We start from the raw sequence: 23,840 nt of genomic DNA on the forward strand, positions 1-23,840 counted from the left end.
ACTAATTATTTTAAGTAAAAACGGAGTTGAAACACGTAAAAATTATTTTTTCGTGTTTGGCTCGTTAATACATGAATTAAGTCTTTATTTGTATGGAGTTGGATGTGAAGTGTTCACTAATCACAAATGCTTGAAATTATTTTCACACAAAAGGAGTTGAATTTAAGGCAAAGATGATATCGTAGGCTGATTAAAGACTATGATTTAAATATATATTATCATTCAAGGGAAATAAATATAGTTGCATATGCATTAAGCAGAAAGGCAATTGACATTAAAAATTGGATGATTTCATACTATGAAGAGCTAATTAAAGATATATAATGTTTGTAGTTATCAATAATGACACCAAATGATGAAATTTTTGCATTATTGAATCAAATGCTAATTCAATTAATTGTGAAGGATAGATTACAAGATGCATTATATCAAAATATAGAGTTTATAGAAATTTTTTATAGGGTAAAAATAGGTCAGGTAGAGAAATATGTCACTATGAAGAAAAATTACTGAGGTATGAAAATAGAATTTGCATTCATGTTGTTGATGATTTATAGAAGAAAATTTTGCATGAAACACAATATTTAGGATATATAATACATTCAGAAGACGATAAAATGTATCATTAGCTTAGGAATTATTCTAGTGGTCACGTTTGAAGCAATGTGGTAAATTTTGTGTCAAAATGTCCTAATTATCAAGTTATTAAGACAAAACATTAGAAGCTTTGTGTGTTATTACAACTATTCTCTATCCTAGAATGAAAGTGGGAAGTCATTGCTACGGATTTTGTGATTGAGTTACCATGATCCAAGTTAGGTTGTGATGTTATATATGTGATTATTGATTTTCTGACTAAATCTGCATATTTTTTTTATTAAACAGATGAATTCTATGATTAAGTTGGCCAAAATTTATGTGAATAAAATTGTGTTACAAGATGGAATCCCAAGGTCAATTATTTTGGATCGAGACATAGATTCATATTAAAACTGTGGAGAAAAATTGAAGAGACTTTGGGTGCATAACTAACTTCTAGCGAATCATTTCATTCCCAAACAAATGGTTAGTTAGGGAGAGTATCCAAATATTAAAAGATCTGCTTGGGCTCAGTATGCTTGATTTTGGTGGAAATTGAAAAATGCACATACCTTTAATAGAATTTGCCTACAATAATAGTTAGAACGATAATGGCATGACTGCTTATAAAGCCCTACATAAAATAAAATGCACAACTCTTTATTGGGAAGAAACTGGTGAGAGGACCTTATAAAGCCCTACATAAAAAAAAAAAAAAGCACAACTCTTTATTGGGAAGAAACTGGTGAGAGGAAGGTAATTAATGTTGAGTTAGTTGATGAAAATGCTGAGAATATATGTTCAATTAATGTTAGACAAAGAGCTATTTAATATAGATACAGAAGATATTACGATGCTTAACACAGATCAATGAAATTTGGGTTTGGAGAAGTTATTTTTCTGAAGGTTGATCTTGTGAACAGTGTTAAATGATTTTAAAAATGTGAAAAGTTGAGCCCCCAATACGTTAGTCCACATGAGATTTTAGAAAAAAATGGAAAAGCAACTTATACTTGATTTACTAGCACATATATATAGAGTATATAATGTGTTTCATATATCCTTATTTTGAAATAAACAAATTAATAAAAATGATTACCTTATAATTAATTAATTTAATATATAAAATAAGAAAAAAAATTATTTTGTGATTAATGAAATTCATACATTTTTTTTTCATGAAATATTCTTAATAATATATTATTTTTAGTAAAAAAATATATATTTTTATCTAAATATAAAAAAATAAAATTTATTAAAGATTATGAATATTAATATTGATATGTTACTTTGTGATTAATATTTTCTAAATAAATTAATAAATAATAATAATATTATTATTATTATTATTATTTGAGATGCCAGATTATGTCATATTATACTTTGTAACAAACTTATTGAGATGCGAGATTATGTCATATTATACTTTGTAACAAACTTATTAAAGAATCAATTATGTTATTAATAAATAATTTAAATTATTTTTAAATAAATTTATGATTTATTATTTCATCCGATTGAACCCTGATTCAACCTTTAAATCTTGAACATCTTCAATTACTGGTTCAATATACTTCAATTGTTGTGTTGTAATTACTCTAAAAGACACTCAGATTAAGTAAATGAGTTTTTAATAAACTTAATATAAAGTCTTTGACAAGTGTTTGTTCAATAATAAATATGTTGTTTGTAAACTTAAGTAAATAAAAAAGAATTTAATTAAATTTATTCAATTAATCGAATCGAATTCGAGTATTTCACGAAATCCGCTGATAAGCCTTACTAACCCCCGCGCTCGATCGAGCTCTGCTCGTTCAGAACCGTAGCATCAACGCATTTAAACCCTAACTGAACTCAACGCTCCTTGTTTATTTTTCTCAGCCATGGTCGCCTCTATCACTTCACTCTCCAAACCCAGTATTTTCTTCTGCAATGACTCCTTTCCCTATCGTGCCTCAACTCTTCGAAGCCAATTCAGCAGTAAGCCAGCAGAAATATTGATGGGATACCTCAAACTCCCTTGTTGGGGCTCTTTTGCGGCTCGAAGAAGGGCGAATCTGCCTGTCTATTCTCAGTTTCGTAGACCGCCTCGGCGCCGGAACTCACTGAGGAAGAAACTCATCACCAGGCAAGAACAGGTTCGTCTCTTACCTGAAATTTCAAACCCAAAATCTAATTTTGAAGATTTGGGCGTAAGAGATTGTGAAAGTGATGCGCTTAGATTAGGTATCGATTTTGACAGTGAAAAGGAATCTGAAGGTGCCAAGGATTCTAAAAAGTTTGACTTTTCAGGAAATTCTGCTTTGTGGGATAAGTTAGATAATTGGGTGGGTCGATATAAAGAAGATTCAGAGTTCTGGGGGATCGGGCCTGGCCCTATTTTCACCATCATACACAATTCTGATGGTAACGTCATCCGTGCTTCTGTCAATGAGGAGGAAATTTTGAAAAGGAACAGAATCCGAGCATGGAACTTGGAAGGGAGTGGAGAAGGTGAAGAACTTAAGGATTTGAATTCTAAGATATCCATAGCAAGGCTTATTGCTAAAGAGATAGAAGTTGGTGCGTACCAAATGCCTCGAGATAGTTCAATTGCTAGGTTTGTAGTGGAAGGAAAGCCTTCTTCTTTGGTTGGTCTATTCCATGCCTTCTCTTCTCACCGGCAATCTCTAGTAAGAATCTTCCCCCGCATTTGTTTCATGGTTTTGTGCTGTTTCTGTGTTTTGGGGGCCGTGAGGAAGTTGTTTGTAGGATATGGCGATGTAGAACTAACAAGGGAAGAGGCAGAAATGCTCAGGCGAAAGAAGAAATCAAGGATGGAGAGTGAGAAGTTGCAGAGGGGAAGCGTTGAAGTTCTTCAGAATGGTGATGAGCTGCCGGTCATATATGGTACTACGCCACAGTTGGACAGGAATGAACTAATGAAGAGCATAACGCAGGCCAAGCAGCCTAGAGATCCATTGGTTTTATCAGGTCCTTCAGCTCACTTGACTGCAGAAAAACATGATTTTGATGAGAAGGTGAGGGAAATTAGAGCTATGGTGAAGAATGTTCATGAAGCGGAATATAAAAATCGGTCTTTGAGCAATCATACAGCTGAGCAGGATGAATTATCTTCAATTATAGTTGATGCTGAATTTCAAAAGGGAGGTAACAATGCTGTTGATGTCAAAGATGAGGAAACGATCTTTTTGAAAAGGTCTCAGAAGCAGCCTGTTGTTACTCATTTGACTGATCTTGAAGCTCCTGATACAGGTTTTTTTAGTGGCAAACAGGAAGTTGAAAAGAGTAAGGCAGATAGTAACAGTGTGAGAGGGGAACAAACCATTAAAAGGAAATCTACTAATTTCACTAAGAAAAAAGGCAAAGCAAAAATCATAACATCACTAACGGAAGCTAAAGAATACCTTAGTACTAAACACAGTATTCATAAAGGCTCAGAACAACCTGAGCAGCCAATTCATCATAAAGGTTTAGCACTACCAAAGCAGTCAAATAATTCGAAAGGGATATCAGAAGTTATCGGCCGTTGTGCTGAGAGATCTGATGGTAATTTTAAAAGAATCAGGGAGACTAATGGGACTGAAAGTAATATAAAAAAGAATGCTGGATTTCAAAATGGATGGTCAAATGGAAGCACCCAAAAAGATTTGACTTTTGATGGCGCTGCTGATTTGAACGGCTCTCTTCTGATGGGACACAATGCAGGTATTATTGGCCCGTCAAATGATTTCATCGCTTCAAAGAATCAAAATACGACTTTTGAGCACATTCAAAATAAGAATTTGGAGTCGAGTTTGGAGAAAGCTAGAGGTAATAATGATGTTTCTCACTCTGAATATTCTGTCAGAACTTGTGTCTCAGAACATGTTGATCCAGTTATAGTTAATGTCCCATTTGATGCCTTGAAGGATGAAGAAGCCTTAAATGATATTTCTTCTGAAATAATTATTCCTGCAAGTTCTGCTAATTCTGACTGCCAGAATGAAAATTTAGCTAAAACTTCTGGAAAGAGCTGGACAGAGGAAAACTTTCAGCAGTTTGATTCTGTTATTAAGAAGATTGGGCATGGCTTCAAAGATAACTACTTGTTGGCAAAGGTGAAGGAACAAGAGAACTCATTTTCAAGTGTTGATATTAGTAAACTCAGTTTGTGGAATCAAGATGAAGAACTTGAATGGATGAAAGATGAGAATCTTCGCGAAATTGTTTTCCAAGTGCAGGAAAATGAATTGGCAGGACGGGATCCATTTCACTTGATGGATGCAGATGATCAAAAAGCTTTTTTTCGGGGACTAGAACTTAAAGCTGAGAGGGCCAATGAAAAATTGGCGGGGGTGCATGAGTGGATACACTCAAGGATTGAGAATCTCGACTATGGTGCAGGTAATATTACTGGGAGAGCCTATATACTATCCGACTCGCAGAAACATTGAATCTCTTATTTACTTATTGGGAGATTTTCATACATATTGCTCAATTCCCATGTATTTACCTATTGAGTGAAGTGCCAAAATAGTCTCATGACTATTTACATTTGGCCATTTGAGTCCCAGAGCTTATAAAAGTGTTAAATTTTTCCATGGACTGTTTTAATGGGGGCTAAAATAGTCTTCATCGAGGACTATTTCAACCCATATTAAAAGACTCTTATGGCTAAATTGCTATAAACTCTTGGACTAACATGGGCCCTCCAAAGAGTCGGGGGACCATTTTGATATTTTTCTCTTTGCCTATTTAATACCTAAACTTTAATTTTTACAAACACACCAACTTACTCATGCATGCAAAAGGTGCATTTTCCTTTTTAGAAGTTAAAATGGTGATATTTTTCATATCATTTAAAAAATTTTGGTGATATAAATGTAAAAGGTAAAGGATAAGTTTTAGATATGTAAATACATAGAATTGGCTGGTATGTATGTAAATGCCCCTTATTTATTTATGTCATTACCTATTTTTCAAAATAACATTTTTTTGTATATTTTTCATTTTTTTCTGAATAATATGTTTTGAACAAATTTCTGAGCTTGATACTGATAGTTGCTGAAGTTGATATCGTCCTTATTGTTTATTCATGTAACATAGATGGCATCAGCTTAGACGATCCAGTGGAAAAAATTATCCCTCGTTGGAAAGGCCCACCTATTGATCAAGATCCTGAATTTCTTAAGAAATTTGCCAATATAGGAAATTTGAATGATATTCTTATGAAAAAGCAAGAGAACCTTCAGAAATCACAAAACTCAGTGAATTCAGTTGGTGTTTCTCCTCACTCTCCAGTAAATGATAGAGTAATTTTGTCTCAGAATGGAGCATCAACTGCACCAAAAACTCTTATAGAATGCAGTGATAGCTCTAACAGGCCCGGGAAGAAGACGGGAAAGGAGCAATGGCAACATACAAAGAAATGGTCCCAAGGTTTCTTAGAAGTTTATAATTCAGAGACAGATCCAGAGGTGAAATCTATCCTCAAGGATATGGGAAAGGATTTGGATAGATGGATTACAGAAAAAGAAGCAAAAGATGCGGCGGATCTATTTACCAAAATACCTAAGAAAAAGAAGAGATTTATAGAAAAGAAGATGAACAAAATTAAAAGAGAGGTGGAGAAGTATGGAGCACAAGCAGTGGTTAGCAAATATAAAGAATATGCAGATGAGAATGTGGAAGATTACCTATGGTGGTTAGATCTTCAGTTCGTTCTGGTAAACTGAGAAGTTTCCCTTATTATTTCCTGCCTTTTTTATTGTTTTATTTTTGTTTCCCAATTAGTGAAAATCACCACAGATTCTTTATGTTTTGATGTTCAGCTTTATTTGGTATTCATCTTGAGATTATTTTTATTATTAGGTGATACATACCACCCAATTCCTATGTATTTACATTTCTCACACCAAAAATTTACTTGTTACATTTATACCACCTCAAGCTTCCATTTCACATAAAAAATACCACCATTTTAACTTAAAACTGTGAAATACACATTTTCATGCATAAGTAAGTTGGTATGCATGTATAAATTGCAGTTTAGATGTTAGGTGATAAATACTATGGAATTGAGTGGTATGTATATAAATCTTCCTTATTATTATTTTTAAATTTTATTTATTTATTTATTTATTTATTTGTGGTAGTGCATCGAGCTATACTCTGTGGAAGATGATGTTTCGAGAGTTGGATTTTATTCATTAGAAATGGCTGAAGATCTTGAGCTTAATCCGAAGCAATTTCATGTGATTGCTTTTGAGGATCCAGGTGATTCTAAGAACTTCTGCCATATTGTGCAAGCTCAGATGGATTTGCTGGGAAATGGTAAAGCTTTTGTTGTTGCTCGCCCTCCAAAGGTCAGTCCTAGCAATGCTATTTATCATCATCTTCCTCCCTAAGAGAATCTATCTCTATTTTACTTTGATTTAAAAAAACCAAATCTTGTTCATTGATTTGTGTGCTTCTTGAAGACTTAGATAATTTGAAGGGGCGTTGACATGCATACCAACCAATTCTTATGAATTTACATATCTAACACCTAAACTTTACATTTTACAATAACACTATTCAAATCTTTCATATTTTGTCAAAAATGTCGCTATTTTAACTTTAAAAAGTGAAATACATCTTTTCATGCATAGTTAAGGTGACATATATGTAAAAAATTAAAATTTAGATGTTAGATATGTAAATACATAAGTTTTGAGTGTTATGTATGTAAACTTTCCTAATTTGAAACTTTCTCTAAAGCATTTTACTGCTGCATATTTCCCACAAGTATTTTCTTCATATTTCCCACTAGCATTTACATGCATACCAAACTATTCCTATTTATTTGCATATCTAAAGCCTATACCTTACTTTTGTTGTATTTATGGCTTAATTGTGATTAGGGATAATTTAGTCTTTTAGTTTTATGTTCTTGTATGCCCTAGCCCTCCTCTATTAAAGGAACTTAAGGGCTAATGAGAGTAGAAAGGTGAGGAAGTGTTTAGTTGTAACCCAAGTCATTTTTCTTTCTCCTCATCTGTCTAGTGGAATGTCTCTCCTTGTGACGTAGGCGAACCGATTCAATGTCGAACCACATAAATCTTTTATCTTTGATTGTTGTGTGTGAATTTTCTATGCTTCGACATTATTTTGGCATAATAATTGATATCAAATTTAAGTTGATGATGGAGGCTTTTGCAGGAAAATTGCGGAGTGCTGGAGAACAAATATCTCAGATAAGTGTGGGGAACCGTCTCTATATGAAGCATCGACTCTACAGATTTCAGATGAGACGAGGGTTACTATTAATGAGCACTTAAATGATTTTACAAAATTGTTGACAGATCTATTAAATTTGGATGAATATGTTAGATATGAAGACAAGACTCTTCTTCTGTAATTTCACCATTCATTCATGTGAAGGAGGTTGTAAATTATGGCGAAGTGACTACGACACTGTTGAACCACGAGTTTCATCGAAAGGACAAAGAGTCCACGAAGATGAAATCAACTGAGACACCTACACTCCAACATGACTGATCTGAGAAGAAGTGGAACTTCACAAAGAAAGGTGATAGTAGTTACACTTCTGAAAAGCGGGGCAAGTCTCATGGGCACCGTCTTGGGAAAAATTTGTGTGCTTACTATTGATAGACTGGTCATTAGAGAAAGATTGTCTGAAACTGAAGGAGAAGTGAAAAGAAGTTGCTTCTGGATCGAAAGTCAATTTCATTATGAAAAGATGTGAAGAGACAAATTTAGATATATCGTTATCTGCAGTTTCTCAGAGTTTGTTACAGATAATTCATGTGGGATTGTGGACATAGGTGTTACCTATCGCATTTGTCCCCATTGAGGGTAGTTTTGTACATACAAGTGGTTGAATAGCTGTGTTGTGACCATGGGCAACGATCAAGTCAGTCATACTATTGGTGTAGGGTGTATCTTTATCAAGATGCTACCTATCACATTTCCCCATCGAGATACAAGTGGTTGAATAGCTGTGTTGTGACTATGGGCAATGATCAAGTCAGTCATACTATTGGTGTAGAGTGTATCTTTATCAAGATGCTACCTATCACATTTCCCCATCGAGGGTAGGTCTGTACGTACAATGAGCTGGATAGTTGTGCAATGATTATGAGCAACGATCAAGCTTATCTTACGATTGGTGATTGGAATATATTTACAGATGATTCATGTTGGATTCTAGAAACAGGTGTTACCTATCACATTTATTCTCAGTGATGGTGGTTTTGCTTATAAAGAGTTGGATAGATGTTCAGTGACTATAGATAACGATCAAGCTTGTCGTATTATTAGTGTAGGGAGTATATTTTTCAGGATGCATGATGGTACTGTGAGGGAACTGACTGATGTTAAACATGTTCTAACTATCTGGAAGAATTTGCTGTCAGTGAGGGCTTCAGAGTCCAAGGGTAAAGTAATTTTTGAGATAGGATTTCAGAGGATATGTCGTGGAGCAATGGTTTTTTATGAAAGGAGTTCGTCATCATAATTTTTATTATCTTTGGAAAAGAAAGTGACTAGAATGGTTGTTGTTACTGATAATTCTTTTGACGCCACTATATTGTGGCATATGCGACTAGCCCATGTTGGAGAGGCTTCACTTCAAATTTTGGTAAAGAAAAAATTGATCAAAGGAGCGAGCAACTGCAAGCTAGATTTTTGTGAACATTGTGTGTTTGACACAAATATCTTTTAAGACTGTCATCCATAGTAAAAATGTATTTAAGAGCATGTTCACACAGATGTTTAGGCCCTGACGAAGAAAATATCATTCAACAAACAAAGATACTTTGTCTCTTTTATTGATAATTAATTCAGGTATGTTTGGGCGTACACCATGAAACACAAAAGTGAAGTGTTGGAGGTTTTCATAACTTGGAAAAAGTGAATTGAGACTCAGACTGGTAAAAATTTTCGGTGTATCATATTAGAAACTTTGGATGCGTTCTTGCAAGAGTGTCATAGAGCTGGGCTAAAGCACCACTTCACTGTTAGAGAGTCACCATAGCAGAACGAGGTGGCAAAGATGATGAATCAGACTATTGTGGAAAAATTTCGGTGTATGTTATCCAATGCCGGATTGGGTAGAATATATTGGGTTGATGCCATCGAATATACATGTCTATTTGGTGAACCGTCTGCCTTCTGCATCGATTGAGCAGAAGATCCCAAAGGAGATGTGATCAGGACATTCTGCTAGAGATTATAAGCACGTGAGAGTATTTGAGTGTCCAACTTACTATCACGTGCAAAATAATAAATTAGAACCCAAGCAAATAAGGTGATCTTCATTGGCTTTAGGCGTGGAGTTATGGACGTTAAGCTATATGATTCGTCATAAAGAAAAATTGTTATTAGAAGGGATGTTATATTCGACGAGGCAAGCTTGTTAAAAATCGAGACTCAAAGCAAGTGGAGAGTTCTTCTAGGACTACAAATTTGCAACAGAAGTTGGAGTTTGATGCAACTGCATTTGTTCCATAGAGTTCGTCCACTCTGACTCAAATATCTGATTCAGTTGCAACTCAGTAGGTATTTGTTGATAATACATAGGAAGAGGTGGAAGAAAACATTGAGGATGAGATTTCTGCTTGGGAATCGATTATTAGAAGCAGGACTAGGTGCTGAAATATCCTAAAATCAGCTTGGTTGAAAGATCACATTGCATTTGCATCTTCGGCCACAAAGACAATAATTTCTTGTCACTGCAAAGAAGCAGCGGAGAACTCAAACTGTGATCTTTGGAGAGTGGCAATTGATGAAGTGATGGAGTCTCTTCGGAAGAATATTACTTAGAGGTTGGTGAAGCTTCCTTCAAAAATGAAAGTCGTTAGGTGCAAATAGGTGTATGCAAAGTTGGAAAGGTCTCTTTTAGTTGATGTGTGGTACAAGACAAGATTAGTGGCAAAAGGCTTTGCGCAACGGGAAGAGATTGATTATGACGAAGTTTTCTCCTCAGTGGTCAAGCATCCCTTAATCCACGTTTTCTTAGCACTTGTATCACAATACAGTATGATCTTGAAAGAACTCGATGTGAAGACTGCATTCATACACGGAGAATTGCAAGAAGATACCTACATGTTGCAGTTGCCTAGATAGGAGCATAAAAAGATTTGATTTGTAAACTGGACAAGTCTTTATATGGATTGAAGCAATCTCCACGGTAATAGTATAAAAAATTTTGATTAGTTCATGAGGAAACAAGAGTACACAAGATGCCAGTATGATCATAGTACATATTTTAAGAAGTTGGTCAATAGTGAATTTATTTATTTGTTTTTATATGTTGATGATATGTTGATTGCTTCTATTAGTAAGATTGAGGTTGATAGGATCAAGAACAACTGTCCAAATATTTCTAAATGATAGAGTTGGATGAAGCTCACAGAATTCTTGGCATGGAGTTTCTCATGGACAGGTCAGCAGGAAGAAGCTTATGTTTGAAAGATGTTGAAAAAATTTAAGGTTGATGACTCGAGCAAGGCAATGAGTCTACCCATTGCATCTCACTTTCAATTGAGCTCAGATCAATGTCCTAAAGATGGTCAGGAGAGGAAATATATGTGATTGGTTTATTCTACTAGTGTAGTTAGCAATTTGATGTATGTCATATTTTATACTAGACCAGACATTGCACAAGTAGTTGATGTTGTGAGTAGGTTTATATATGATTCAGGAAGGAGCCATTGGCAGACTGTGAAGAGTATTTTGAGGTATCTGAAGGATACAGTTGATTTTGGCTTGGTGTTTGAGAGGCAGTCATCTATTGCAAATTTATGTGTAGGCTACATTGACTTAGACTACGCAGGTGGTATGGATAAGTGAAGATCTGCGACGGATTATTTATTCACATTAGCAGAAGGTTCAGTCAGTTGGAAGTCGTTTCTTCAGTCTACTGTTGCTTTGTATACTAGGGATGTTGAGTATATAACAGTCAGAGTGCGAACCGCGTAACTTTTTCGTGTTTGATTGTTGTGTGAATTTCTATATTTCTGCATTATATTCGCATAACAACTTTTTTATATTTAAACCATCGAAATCATTCATATCACATCAAAAATACTATTCTTTTAACTTTTAAAACAGAATACACCTTTTCATAGGTCTATATAAAAATTGAAATTTAGGTGTTAGGCATGCAAATACACAAGTATTAAATGGTATGTATGCAAATCTTCCTTTTTTTCAAATGAAGGAGGGATAAAAATACCATGCATGTTCCATGATATTAGAGTAATCAATCTAGATGTATGGAAAATAATTGTTTTTTGGGAATATACTTGTAAACAATTTTGCCTAACCCTGAAACTCCTATTGATCGCTTGCTCAAGTCCTAGTATTGCCGGAATATTTGTTTTAAATTCCGTTTTACTGTCTTACATTCTGCAGGACGCTTTTAGGGAAGCTAAAGCCAATGGATTTAGCGTTACCTTGATTAAGAAAGGGGAAGTAAAATTAAATGTGGATCAAACTTTGGAGGAAGTGGAGGAAGAACTAAAGGAGGTTGGAAGCAAAATTTACCATGATAAGATCATGAATGAACGGGGAGTTGATATTCGCTCACTTGTGAAGGGTGTGATTGCTGCTGATAAGTCCAGAAAGAGGTAACTTTTGTTATTTGGATTTTACTTCTTGTTTTGATCAATATGTCAAATGCCGCATTTTTGGTAGGAGACTCTGTGCTTTGAGTTTTATGCTTTTTTCAAGCGAAGCAGATTATTTTTGAAAGGAAACTGGTTTGCAAAATCAAGTTATTGTGGTTTTTCCTCCTAAAAATGATTTTTTTGCGCTCAAATACATGGCTCATTAGTTGAAAATAAATTGAAGAATCCAAAAACGCCCGATTCGAGGGCGCATCTTGGTCCAAAAAAGCTGGATTCGAGTGCTCATCCCCCTAAAAATGATTTTTGTTTTGTTTTTTCCTCCTAAAAATGAATTTTTGTGCTCGAATACATAACACATTGTTTGAAAACAAATCGAAGCATCCAAAAACACCAGATTTGAGTGCTCATCATGGCGCCCCGACACACGCTAAACTTTCAATCTTCACGAACAGACCACCGAATTTGTATGTTTTTGGCATAGGTTGGATAGTCTGTACCTAAAAAATAGAAGTTTAGCTGGTTTATATGTTAATACATATGAATCGAATGGTTGGAATGTAAATCTCTTTTCTTTTTAATGCTACAGCTGATATTTGATTCTGTTTTTTCAGGTCATAATGGACTCACAGGATGTTAAATCCTCATAGTTTTGGCAACTATAGTTCTGCACCTGTTACTTCAGAGGCATTCAATTATACCTAAATGTAAGGGTTGTATATACTTTCTGAGTTAGATAGATTTTGCCTTCCGATAATTTAATTTACTCTGTTTATAACTAGACTTTGTTGGAGGCATGCCATCTTGACCAAAAATCATTTATATATGATGACCTTTATAGGTTATTTGGATATGCCCTCCTGAATTCAGGATTTATAAGACAAAAAATATTCAAATTTATTACGTTTAATAAATTATAGGATATAGAAAATATTGTCTTCAATCAATTTTATATGCCTCGAAATACTCATAATTGGAGAAATATGCTTAAAATGTTTATTTTGAATAGGAAGATTTACATACATGCCACATAATCCTTGTGTATTTACATATCCAACACCTAAACTTTAATTTTTATATATCTGCCACATTGCCTATGCAAAATAAAAAAAAAAAGATTCATTTTTTAGAGGTTAAAATAATGATATTTTTTATGTGATGTTGAAGATTTGGGTGGTATAAATGTAAAATATAAATTTAGGTGTTAGATATGTAAATACATTGGAATTTGAGTGATATGCATGAAAATGCCCCTTTTGAATAAAATATTTTCTCTTTTTTATCATGGAATATTTATCTAATGTTTGTTATGAAAGGCATTATTTGAAGCCATATTAGAATCATATTTGATTGAGGTTTGAAGTTGGAACCTAGCGTTTGAACAAGGTTGAAGATGTTCAAATATTGCTTGAACAGGTTGTGAATATTGTTTGAAAAGGATTGTAGACCAATGTTTGAAGAGGATTTAAATTTGATTTGAATATGACTCAAACAAGTTTTGTCTAGTGAATTAACATATTGGCATTACATGAAAACCCGATACACACTCAAGGTAATTAATGAGAAATAGGTGGAGACGTCTCGATTTTTTATATGAAAAATCGTGAAAAAGAAAAAAAAATAACAGGATCTAGCCTATGAATGATACACTATGAGTGGTAATGATACAAGTTTACTTTTCTCATGAATTGGGGAAGATAGAGTTTTTATTTACACATTAAAAGATGTATTTCATCTTTTTAGAATTTAAAATTCACGCGTGTCGGAAGGTCCCCAGCGGTAGAGTAATTAGTTATCATTTTAGTGTTGCACTAAAACTCAAAACACACTCAGTTAATTAAAAAGAAGTAATTAGACCGAGACACCTCGAATTTTTATATGAAAAACTCTTTAAAAAAATAAATGAAGGGACCTAGCCTAGTTGAAATAATATATTACGAATGATAAATGCACAAGTTCACTCTTCTCCTGAGTTAGGGAAGATATAATATATATATATATATATATATCTTTTCCACTAATATCGAGTATTCATCATTTTCTAAAAGTACCAACGACTGTCTGATAGACACACACTATGTGTTATTTATTTTGCATTAAAAGTTATATTTCATCTTTTTATATTTTAAAATTGATTCGTGTCGACGGGCCTGCGACAGTAATGAATTTTCATCTTAACGTACCCAACATACACTCAGAAAATTAAAGAGAAGTGGACGGAGACACCTTGAGATTTTATATGGATGACCCGGAAAATAGAAAAAATCTTGAAACCAAGCTTAATTGAAATAATTTATTGTGAATGGTGAGTACATAGATCCACTTTTTTTCTGAATTATGGAAGATGGAGTTACGAAGTTGATCATTATAAATATACAACAGTAGTTCATTGATAATAGTTGAAGTCTAGTTATAATTAATGTAGTTTTCAGTGATAGCAAACTACAAGAGTCGTAGTCGATTGCTATGAAAATTGTAGACGTAGCTATAGCTTAGGCTTGTAATTTTGGTCGTAGTTGAAAACCATGATAATAGTTGGTCGTGCAGGTTGCAGATGGTTGTTTCAGAAGCATTTGTTGGCTATAGAGTTCGTAGGAGAAAGTTGCAAGGGTTGTGAGCCACATAAGTCATAGTTGGTCACATCGGTTGTAGTAGTGAGCTGTGATGAAATCTGTAGACTGTAGAGACCGGAGTCGAGGGCTGCATGAGATGTAGATCATGTAGGACATATTAGTTACATAGGCCGTAATGGTGCGTTATGATGACATCTGTATGCCACAGAGACTAGAGTCAGGAGCCGCACGAGTTGTGAACCATATATGTTGTAGTTGGTCCTTAGGTCATAGTGGTGAGATATGATGACATCCTAAGGTCGTAGAGGCAGAAGTCAAGCGTTGCACGAGGCCACGTAGGTCATTGTTGGTCACTTCGGCTATAGTAGTAAGTTGTGATAACACTTGTAGGCTGCAGAGGCTGTAGTTGGGAGACACACGAGCTGTGGACGAAGTATGTCGTAATTTGTCGCAGAGGTCGTAGTGGTGACTTGTGATGACGTCTATTGACCTTAGAGGCCATAGTTGAGAGATGCACGAGCTATGCAGGTTGTAGTTGATCACGTAGGTCATAATAATGAGTTGTGATGATGTTCGTAAGCCACAGAGGTCGGAGTCAAGAGCTGCACGAACTATGAAGTGTCACATAGGTCGTAGTGGATAGTTGATCACGTAGGTCATAATAGTGAGTTGTGATGATGTTCGTAAGCCATAGAGGTCGGAGTCAAGAGTTGCACGAACTATGAAGTGTCACATAGGTCGTAGTGGTTAGCTGTGATGGCATCCGTAGGCTATAGGGGATGCAATCAGCAGCTGCATAAGTATTGAACCACGTAGGTTGTAGTTGGTCATATAGGTCGTTGTGGTGAGTTGCGATGACATCCGTAGACTATAGTGGCCAAAGTCAAGAGTTGCATGAGTTGTTGATCACATAGATAATAATTGGTCACATATGTCATAGTGACAGCTATAATGACATCCATAGGTTGTAGAGGTCAGAGTCAGGAGCTGCACGTGTTGTGGACTACGTAGGTCATAGTTGGTCGGTAAATTATAGTGGTGAGCTACGATGATGTCCATAGGCCACAAAAATCGAGAGGTACATGAGTTATGGATCATGTAAGTCGTAATTGGTAGCATAAGTCCTATTCGTGAGCTGTGTTGACATTCGTAGGCTACGGAGGTTAAAGTCAGGAGTTGCACTAGTTGTGGACCACGTAAGCCATATTTGGCCATGTAGGTTGTAATGGTAAGTTATGATGACGTTCATATGTAATGGGGGTTGGAGTCGAGAGTTGCACAAGTTGTGCACTGCATAGGCTGCGGTGGTGGGCTGCAAGGAGAGAGTCTTAAGAGCTTGAAGAAAGTCGCTATTTTCTGGGTGCATTGTTAAACCGTCTTCAGGAGAAACCGTTGCACTGTTGTGGATGCGTCTTTACATCGTTATCGTGGTGTATCATTGCATCTTATTCGTGGTGCATTATTAAACCGTCTTTGGGAGGCGTCATTGAACCATATAGAAGTTGTGTTCTTTTACAGAATATCTCATTACTCTGCAATATATATTGTGATTCAAAAAGTAGTTTCATTCTAACAAGTCAGGGTTGGTTGATGCTGGTCAACAGTGGCCAACAATCGATGGTTGATAATGGTCGACTACTGCAGGAGTGTGAGGTATTCTGAGTGGTGTTGGACTTCAACTCATCTTACATGCTTCAGTCATATTCTGACTCAAGTCTGCCCCCACCCACCTCAAGTGGGTGATAGGACTCGATTTAGAAAGTTTGTGAGAGGTCTCTTTGTAAATAAGGAATGGATTTAAACCACTCTATCAGACGACCCAGATAGATTTCCTCTTTCTGATTAAGTTCAAAGAACATTTGTGTGTTTTAATGATGTTAGAATTGAACGATCTTGAACTCGTTGAATTCATCTCGCCAAGACGCTCGATTTGACTATAAGTTTCGAGATTTGAAATCTGTTTGACCTTTCAATTATGTATTGAAAACTTTCAAAAACAGTATAATGGCTTGATCTGACTTGATTTAACTCAGATTGGACCAATTTTAGTATCGTTAGGTTTGTTTTGTCGAGTTGGACACTTTAGCTGTAAGTTTGTTGAAATCGAAGCTTTTAATAATTTTTAATCAAAGTTTGAATTTTTCTCTTTTAAAAATTATATCAACATTTGTTCGTGCTTCTAGATTCACGCAATCCCTTAAGATTTGATGTGTGCTATAAAATTCACTGCAGTAGAGTAACGAATTATTGTCTTAGCATTGTATGCGAATTTTACACACACATAGATGAAAGAGAAACATACGGCAGTGACACCAGAGGTTTTTACGTGGAAAACTCGTAAATGGAAAAACCACGGGGCTTGACCCAATTGCAAAAATCTACTATTGGTTGATGATTACAAAAATTCATTGTCCCATAGATGAGAATGGTAATTATATTTTTCAGCTTATAGTGTCCATTGACGTCGTGTGGTTGGTAGTGATTGACGATGGTGGTTAGCAGTGGTCGACGATAGTTGGCGGTGGTAGACAGAAGTTGGATGTGGTTGACGATGGTAGGTGATGGTCAACGGAGGTTGGCGAGGTTGACAGCGGTTGACTTAGTCAATGACAGTCGGTGGTTGAAGATGGTTGATGGTTGTCGAGAAAGGTTGACAGTGGTCGATGACGACCGACAGTAGTCGACGGTGATGTTGAACTGCAGCTTCTCCTCAAAGCCTCAGGCTCTCTCTCTAGGCTTAAGCTCCTCCTCATGAGAGGGATGAAACTCTATTTATAATATTTTGGGTGCAATTAATGCAGGAATATGAATATATTAATGCAGGAATATGAACCATTTTGATCAGACGGTCTGAAGAGATTCACTCGATCATAAGATGTTTAATAGACATTTGAGTGCCTTAAAGATGTCGGAATTAAGTGATATTGGACTCGTTGGATTCGTCTTGTCGAGGCGCTCGACTTGAGCAAAAACTTGACATATTCGACAATCATTTATCCTTCCAAATGTGTCTGAAAATCTTCTAAGCGTGATTCAATTACTTGATCTGGGCTTGATAAGTCTGTCTCATCAAAGCGATCGTTTGACTATATGTTTACTGAAATCTGAATTCTGGATGACTTTTTATCAAGATTTTAATGTTTCTTGCCTAAAAAATAGTCTCGAAATTCATATTATGTTTCAAGATTTATGCCTGATATTGAAAATATGTTGGTGATTTATCAAGATTCATGTCAAATTATGTAAATTTATTAATGAGCATAATAAATAATGATATTTTTTAAATGATACAAAAGATTTGAGTGTTAAAAATTGTCGAATATAAATTTGTGATAGATATGTAAATAGATAAGAACATGGTGGCATAAATATTTAAGTATTAGAAATATGATTTAAATGTGTTATTTACTAAAAAATAGCACGCAAAATAAAAGCGATTATAATTAAATATCTCTCCGCCAAAGTCTGTGCCGGGTAAAGCCGAAATAAAAACCCATTTTTTAATACAGAGCCGCGCATCGCTGCTGGAGGCCGGCGGCAGGGGAAGAATAGTCCGGAGCGGAGCGCTTATATATCTCTTTATCTGATCAGATCTCTAAAGAATTAGGTCTCCAAAATCTGATGCAAGAGCGCGCAGTGGAGTACGAATCAAATTCGAAGAGCAAGCGCGCGGCAATCGGCGAGCAACTAAGGAAGGAAAGCCCCAAGACCGATAAGCAGAGGAGAAGGAATCTGGACGAAGAGTCTGAGGAGGCGGAGATGCCGGCAACGGATATGACTGACGAATCTATTCCTTTCTCGATAGAGGAGATCGTGCAATATCCTCTTCCTGGCTATACGGCGCCGTCGTCGATCAGCTTCAGTCACGACGACCGACTGGTATCGTACTTGTTCAGCTCCGATGGAACGCTTTACCGCAAGATCTTCGCCTTCGATCTCGCGAATCGCCGTCAGGAGCTCGTCTTCAGCCCTCCGGGCGGCGGTGGGCTGGACGAGAGCAATCTCTCATCTGAGGAAAAGCTGAGGAGAGAGAGGTTGAGGGAGAGAGGGCTTGGCGTGACTAGATATGAGTGGAGGGGGACTAGCCCTCACATCGCTGGAAAAGCCAGTATAATGGTTCCCTTGCCTTCAGGAGTAGGTTTCTTGGTCGCGCTCTTTAAATAGTTTTAGGGATGCAAATCATCAAGATAGTTTTTGTTTTTTTCTTTTTCAGATATATTTTCAGGATATATCCGGTTCGGAGCCAGAAATTAGGCTTCGGAGCTCTCCGGAGTCTCCGATCATTGATCCGCACCTGTCCCCGGATGGGACTATGGTCGCTTATGTTAGGGATGACGAACTTTATGTTCTGGATTTGGTAAACGGGGAGCCAAAGAAGTTGACCGATGGTGCAAGAGTAGGTGGAAAGGTTAGTTTCTTTTGACATGCTTTCAATTTGTTTCTTTCTCTGGCTTCATGTCTGAATTCTTTTCACCCTGTGATCGCGCATATTTTCACAAGAATCTTTGTTTTTACGAGCACATGATTAGACCAGCTAAAGGAAACTGCTTTAATCCTAGTTGTAGAAAAGAGCCAAACAACATATTTGCGATCAAAGATCTTGTGAACTTTTAGACTGAAGATCTGTTATTCTACCCCTTGCAGTAACAAGCAAGTCTACTGACAGAATTTTTCTACCTAGTAGATGGGCATTTGTGGGCCCAAAGAGTACAGAGATTCAGATGCTTGTTTTATTGATTGCATGGATTAGGCCAATAAATTTTTATAGTTGCTATTCAACATGGCAATATATCAAAACTTTATTTGGAACTAATATGATACAAACTGATTTAATGCCATAAATCTTTTTTAAAAATAAGTTAGTTAAACAATAATTATTCAAATTAAAAAAAATTAATTGATTCATGAAGGGAAATGAAGATTTATCATTTTATTTTTTGGGAAGAACAACACAAAAAAAAAGAATATACCTCATGCATGAAGGATTTCAGTATCGTTCATCACTAATATGACCTTCAATCATAGGTGGAGCTATACACCTACTTTTGAAGGGCTCTTTTCAATTACTTCAAGCATGTGGCCTTTAATCACAATGGATGCTGCTAATTTTCTTCAAAGCTTGTTGTTAAATAGTGTGAATCAAAGAGGGTCAATTTAGTTTAAATTTAGGTACACCAATAATTAAATTCATTTTCAATGTAATAAAAGCGAATGGGTGAGCATGGCCAACCACTTTATTTTTCTATAAAAATATATCGTTAATCAATCTGATGTGAGAATATACCTAAAATATGGAGCATTAATGTCGACATGAGACACAAACATGTCATTATACATATCTGTTGTGTGATATACGATAGCAGTTGTTGTGGTATATATATAGAAATAAAATAACAGAATGATCTTTGACGAAGCGAAAAATAGAATGAGAAAATTCACACCAGAAAAACAGTAACCACAGATTTATATGATTTTGCAAATTGCCTACGTCCACGGAGTTGTAGATGATTTTACTATTTGAGGAGTTTACACCAGTAGATCACCTCGACTTTCAAGATGAATCTCTCACTCTTCGTTGCTCTCTCTTTTCTTCTCTTTCTCTGTTCTTCTCTCTCAACACCAAGATACACCGAAGAAGACGAACTTACAAGAGAAATAAACCTAATTTTTCTTCTGCCACAAGCCACCAAGAAGAAGCCTAGGGAGAAAAATCTTCTTTTTCTTCCTTCTTCCTTCTTCCTTCTACCGCATGGAACTACACCTTGCACTTCTCTTCCTCTATCCCGTGGAAGCAGAAACTATCGAAGAAAGCAAACTGTCATACTTCACTGAATGAGAGCCCTATGATTCCTCTTATCGCGAATAGGTAGGTGCGACGATTCGCGAAACAGCAGAGGCGGGAACTATTCCTCTGTCGCTAACGACGCTAGGCGGGAGATGCATCTTTTGCGATCGGGCGCGGGAGCGGGAAGCTGGAGCGGGAGATCTGGAGGCGGGATTGGGATTGGGATCAGGATCATGCTCCAGCACAACAAATCTCCCACTTAGAGAACAATACATATGCTACATCGTCTTCTTCCAAACTGATATCCTTCACTGGCGGCGTCGCCCTTTCCTTCAAACATGAATCCTCCACCTCTGCAACTCAAGGCCTCTGTCTTCACTCCAGAAGACCAGCTGAAGCTGTACACAATTTCAATTTCTCAAGAGTAACACCCTCAGTCAACATATCAGCAAGGTCCACATAGCATTGCACTTCCAAGCTATTTCTTAGATTACTCTTGTCTTTTCTTACAACTCTAACTGCATGGACAATATCCTGTCTCTGCTGAAAGCTTTTTTCAACAAGTTTTTCAACAAGTCTAGTCTTGTAAAGTCTAGTCTTGTACCTCTTATTGCTATCATGCTCAGTCTTCATCCGATACACTCTTTTGTTGTGTAATGTCTTCTTCCCTAGTGGAAGTTCTGTCAACTCTCACTTGCTCGAATTTTCATATTGCAAGACTTCTTCAGAGCTCTGTGGTTCTCCAACATCTGTTTGTTGAACAACAGGAATGGGTGTCTCGGACCCACTCTCTTCTTCACTTCCATCATCAACAAAACTATGAACTATCAACAATAGTGCATCATGTACTTCTTCAAATGCCACATTTGCGCTATCATTCTCTATATTCGTGGGATTCCTGCAGTTCCTCTTTATGTGGTCTGTCTTGCCACAATTCCAGCAGGTTGTCTGCTGATCAGACTTTGATTTTGATCTCCCTCTATTTGAGTTTCTGTCTTGTCATCTCTCTCTGAAATCAACATTCAGTGTCGAACTCGTACCTGAGATCTCGCCAGAATTTTTCCTGTGCACTTATTTAGCTAAATTCAAATCACGAATATCATCACATTTCAGTTTTGATTTACCTGCAAAACTGCTAACTGTCATTCTCATAGTTTCTCAATCATTTAGCAACGATGTCAACAATATCAAAGCACGTGTATCATCATCAAAATCAATTTTAACAGACGACAATTGATTTGTGATAGTATTGAAATCCTTCAGGTGTTAGTTTCTCAATTATTTAGCAACGATGTCAACAATATCAACGCACGTATATCATCATCAAAATCAATTTTAACAGACGACAATTGATTTGTGATAGTATTGAAATCCTTCAGGTGTTGAGCAATATAAACAACTTCCGTCATCTTCAAATTGAATAACTTTTTCATCAAGTACACCTTGTTATTCGCCGATGGTTTTCATACATACCTGGTAAGACTGTCATGAGATCTGCAGTCGTCCTCTCCTTGACGACGTTGTGTGCAACAGACATCGATATGGTTAATAGAATAACCCCCAGAACTTGACGATCCAATAGATTCTATTCAGTTTCATCCATTCTTTCTGGTCTTTTCCCCAATAACGGAAGATGAAGTTTCTTCTCATAGAGATAGTCTTCTATCTGCATCCTCCAATAACCAAAATCTGTGCCATCAAATTTTTCGATCCCTGAAGCCTTCACTTCATCTGCAGCCATCATTCTTCGTCAGATCCGAACAAAGCTCTGATATCAGTTGTGTGATATACAATAAAAGTTATTGTAGTATATATATAGAAATAAAATTGGAGAACGATCTTTGACGAAACGAAAAATAGAATGAGAAACCTACACCGAAACACACCGAAGAAGATAAACTTATAAGAGAAATAAAAACACACCGAAGAAGATAAACTTGTAAGAGAAATAAACTCAATTTCTCTTCTGCCACAAGCCACTAAGAAGAAGCCAAGGGAGAACAATTTTCTTCTTGTTCTTTCTTCTTCTTTCTACTGCAAGAAATTACACCTTGCATTTCTCTTCCTCTATCCCGTAGAAGCAGAAACTACCGAAGAAAACAAAAGGTTGTGTTTCACTGAATGAGAGCCCTGTGATTCCTCTTATCGCGAACCGCGAAACGGCTGAGGCGGGAACAGTTTCTCTGTCGCGAACGATGTCAGGCGGGAGACACATGTTTTGCGACCGGGCGCTGGAGCGGGAAGCGGGAGAGGGAGATCGGGAGGCGGGATTGGGCTCCAACACAACACATATCATACTTCATGAATATCTCCTCCACTAGTCAACGTCGATGTAAGAAAAATGTGATTCAATTAATTGAATATATCTCTAATTACACCCGTTCATGTATCCTAGTCACCGAAATAATGTGGAAGATAAATTCAATTGCCTAAATTCACTCGGATTAACAGATAACACATTACTCTGATTTAATCGAATTATTAAATTAAGCGGAAATAATTCAAAATATTTAAATTAAATAAATCTATAGAGTATCTAAAAGACATCAAAATTTTTATAAAAAGGATAATTTCTTTTGTTAATCACTGCAAAATTTCTATATCATATTATAGTTGTATTATAAAAATATGATCATAAAATTTTATTGATTCAACTTCCCTCTAACTTTATTTTTTTTTTTCCAATAAAAATATTTACAACAATCTAGTGAGCTATGAGAATTAAGAAGATACAAAAGTTTAATATTGAATTTAAATAATATGAAAATTAAAATAATTTAATGTTATTTCTTATAATCGTTATAAAATAAAATTATTTGAACAATAATTTGTCTAATCATAAATACAACATTTTCTTGAAAGAATTTAAGAAAATATATTAATATTTATAATGTTGTAAATACTGTTTTGATATATGCATGATATCAAACTTTCTTAATTTTTTATATATTATTTATCTCACTTGTCTCAATCATTCCTTGGCATAGAAAGGAATATTTTCTCTCAGCTTTAGAATATATTATGTATCTAAGATTAAGCTAAATGTTGGGGCTCACCCTTGCCTTTGTATGGGCTCACATTTATCATCCTACTTATACAGTTTTCATATTTATGTAGGAGCTCACTTTTGTCTCTCTACCTGTACAAGTTACAATATTCATTTATGGCTCATCTATATTGCTTAACTTGTACATGTATTATGAATTGTCATTGTCAACTTCTCCCTCATATCATGATTTTGTTAAGCTTAATATTATTTTATTATTAAACACTCAAACAAACATTTGGTTT

General features: G+C 35.8%; 2 protein-coding genes across 3 annotated transcripts in view; both read left to right on the top strand.

Annotated features, from left to right (window-relative positions):
- Positions 1–2,361: 2,361 nt before the first annotated feature.
- On the top strand, positions 2,362–18,333 carry LOC110020994. Of its 2 annotated transcripts, XR_002293593.1 has the most exons (6): positions 2,362–4,965; positions 5,668–6,287; positions 6,717–6,926; positions 11,980–12,194; positions 12,806–12,898; positions 18,274–18,333. XR_002293593.1 is itself a non-coding variant. In XM_020719305.1 (5 exons), exons 1-5 carry the CDS (start codon positions 2,463–2,465, stop codon positions 12,810–12,812), a joined length of 3,555 nt encoding a protein of 1,184 aa, XP_020574964.1. In that variant the 5' UTR covers positions 2,362–2,462; the 3' UTR covers positions 12,813–13,063. The 2 variants fall into 2 exon arrangements, 1 of the variants encoding a protein (XP_020574964.1); XM_020719305.1 differs by lacking the exon at positions 18,274–18,333 and having other exon boundaries at positions 12,806–13,063.
- LOC110020995 (dipeptidyl aminopeptidase 4) overlaps positions 18,188–23,840 on the top strand; it is a 30,918-nt gene continuing 25,265 nt past the window's right edge. The window contains exons 1-2 of the mRNA XM_020719306.1: positions 18,188–18,898; positions 18,978–19,172. Coding sequence (XP_020574965.1) covers positions 18,386–18,898; positions 18,978–19,172 — 708 coding nt within the window. The 5' untranslated portion in view covers positions 18,188–18,385. The remainder of the gene's footprint in view (positions 18,899–18,977; positions 19,173–23,840) is intronic.

Source organism: Phalaenopsis equestris, unplaced genomic scaffold (genome assembly GCF_001263595.1).
Source record: "Phalaenopsis equestris unplaced genomic scaffold, ASM126359v1 Scaffold000114, whole genome shotgun sequence".
NCBI lineage: Eukaryota > Viridiplantae > Streptophyta > Magnoliopsida > Asparagales > Orchidaceae > Phalaenopsis > Phalaenopsis equestris.

What these genes read in the sequence shown, in the direction of transcription:
- LOC110020994 (XM_020719305.1), top strand. Translation starts at nt 2,463, where the DNA reads ATGGTCGCCTCTATCACTTCACTCTCCAAACCCAGTATTTTCTTCTGC. An exon ending in GAATCTCGACTATGGTGCAG is followed by an intron (nt 4,966 to 5,667) that starts GTAATATTACTG and finishes CATGTAACATAG; the next exon opens with ATGGCATCAGCTTAGACGAT. An exon ending in TTGTTGCTCGCCCTCCAAAG is followed by an intron (nt 6,927 to 11,979) that starts GTCAGTCCTAGC and finishes TACATTCTGCAG; the next exon opens with GACGCTTTTAGGGAAGCTAA.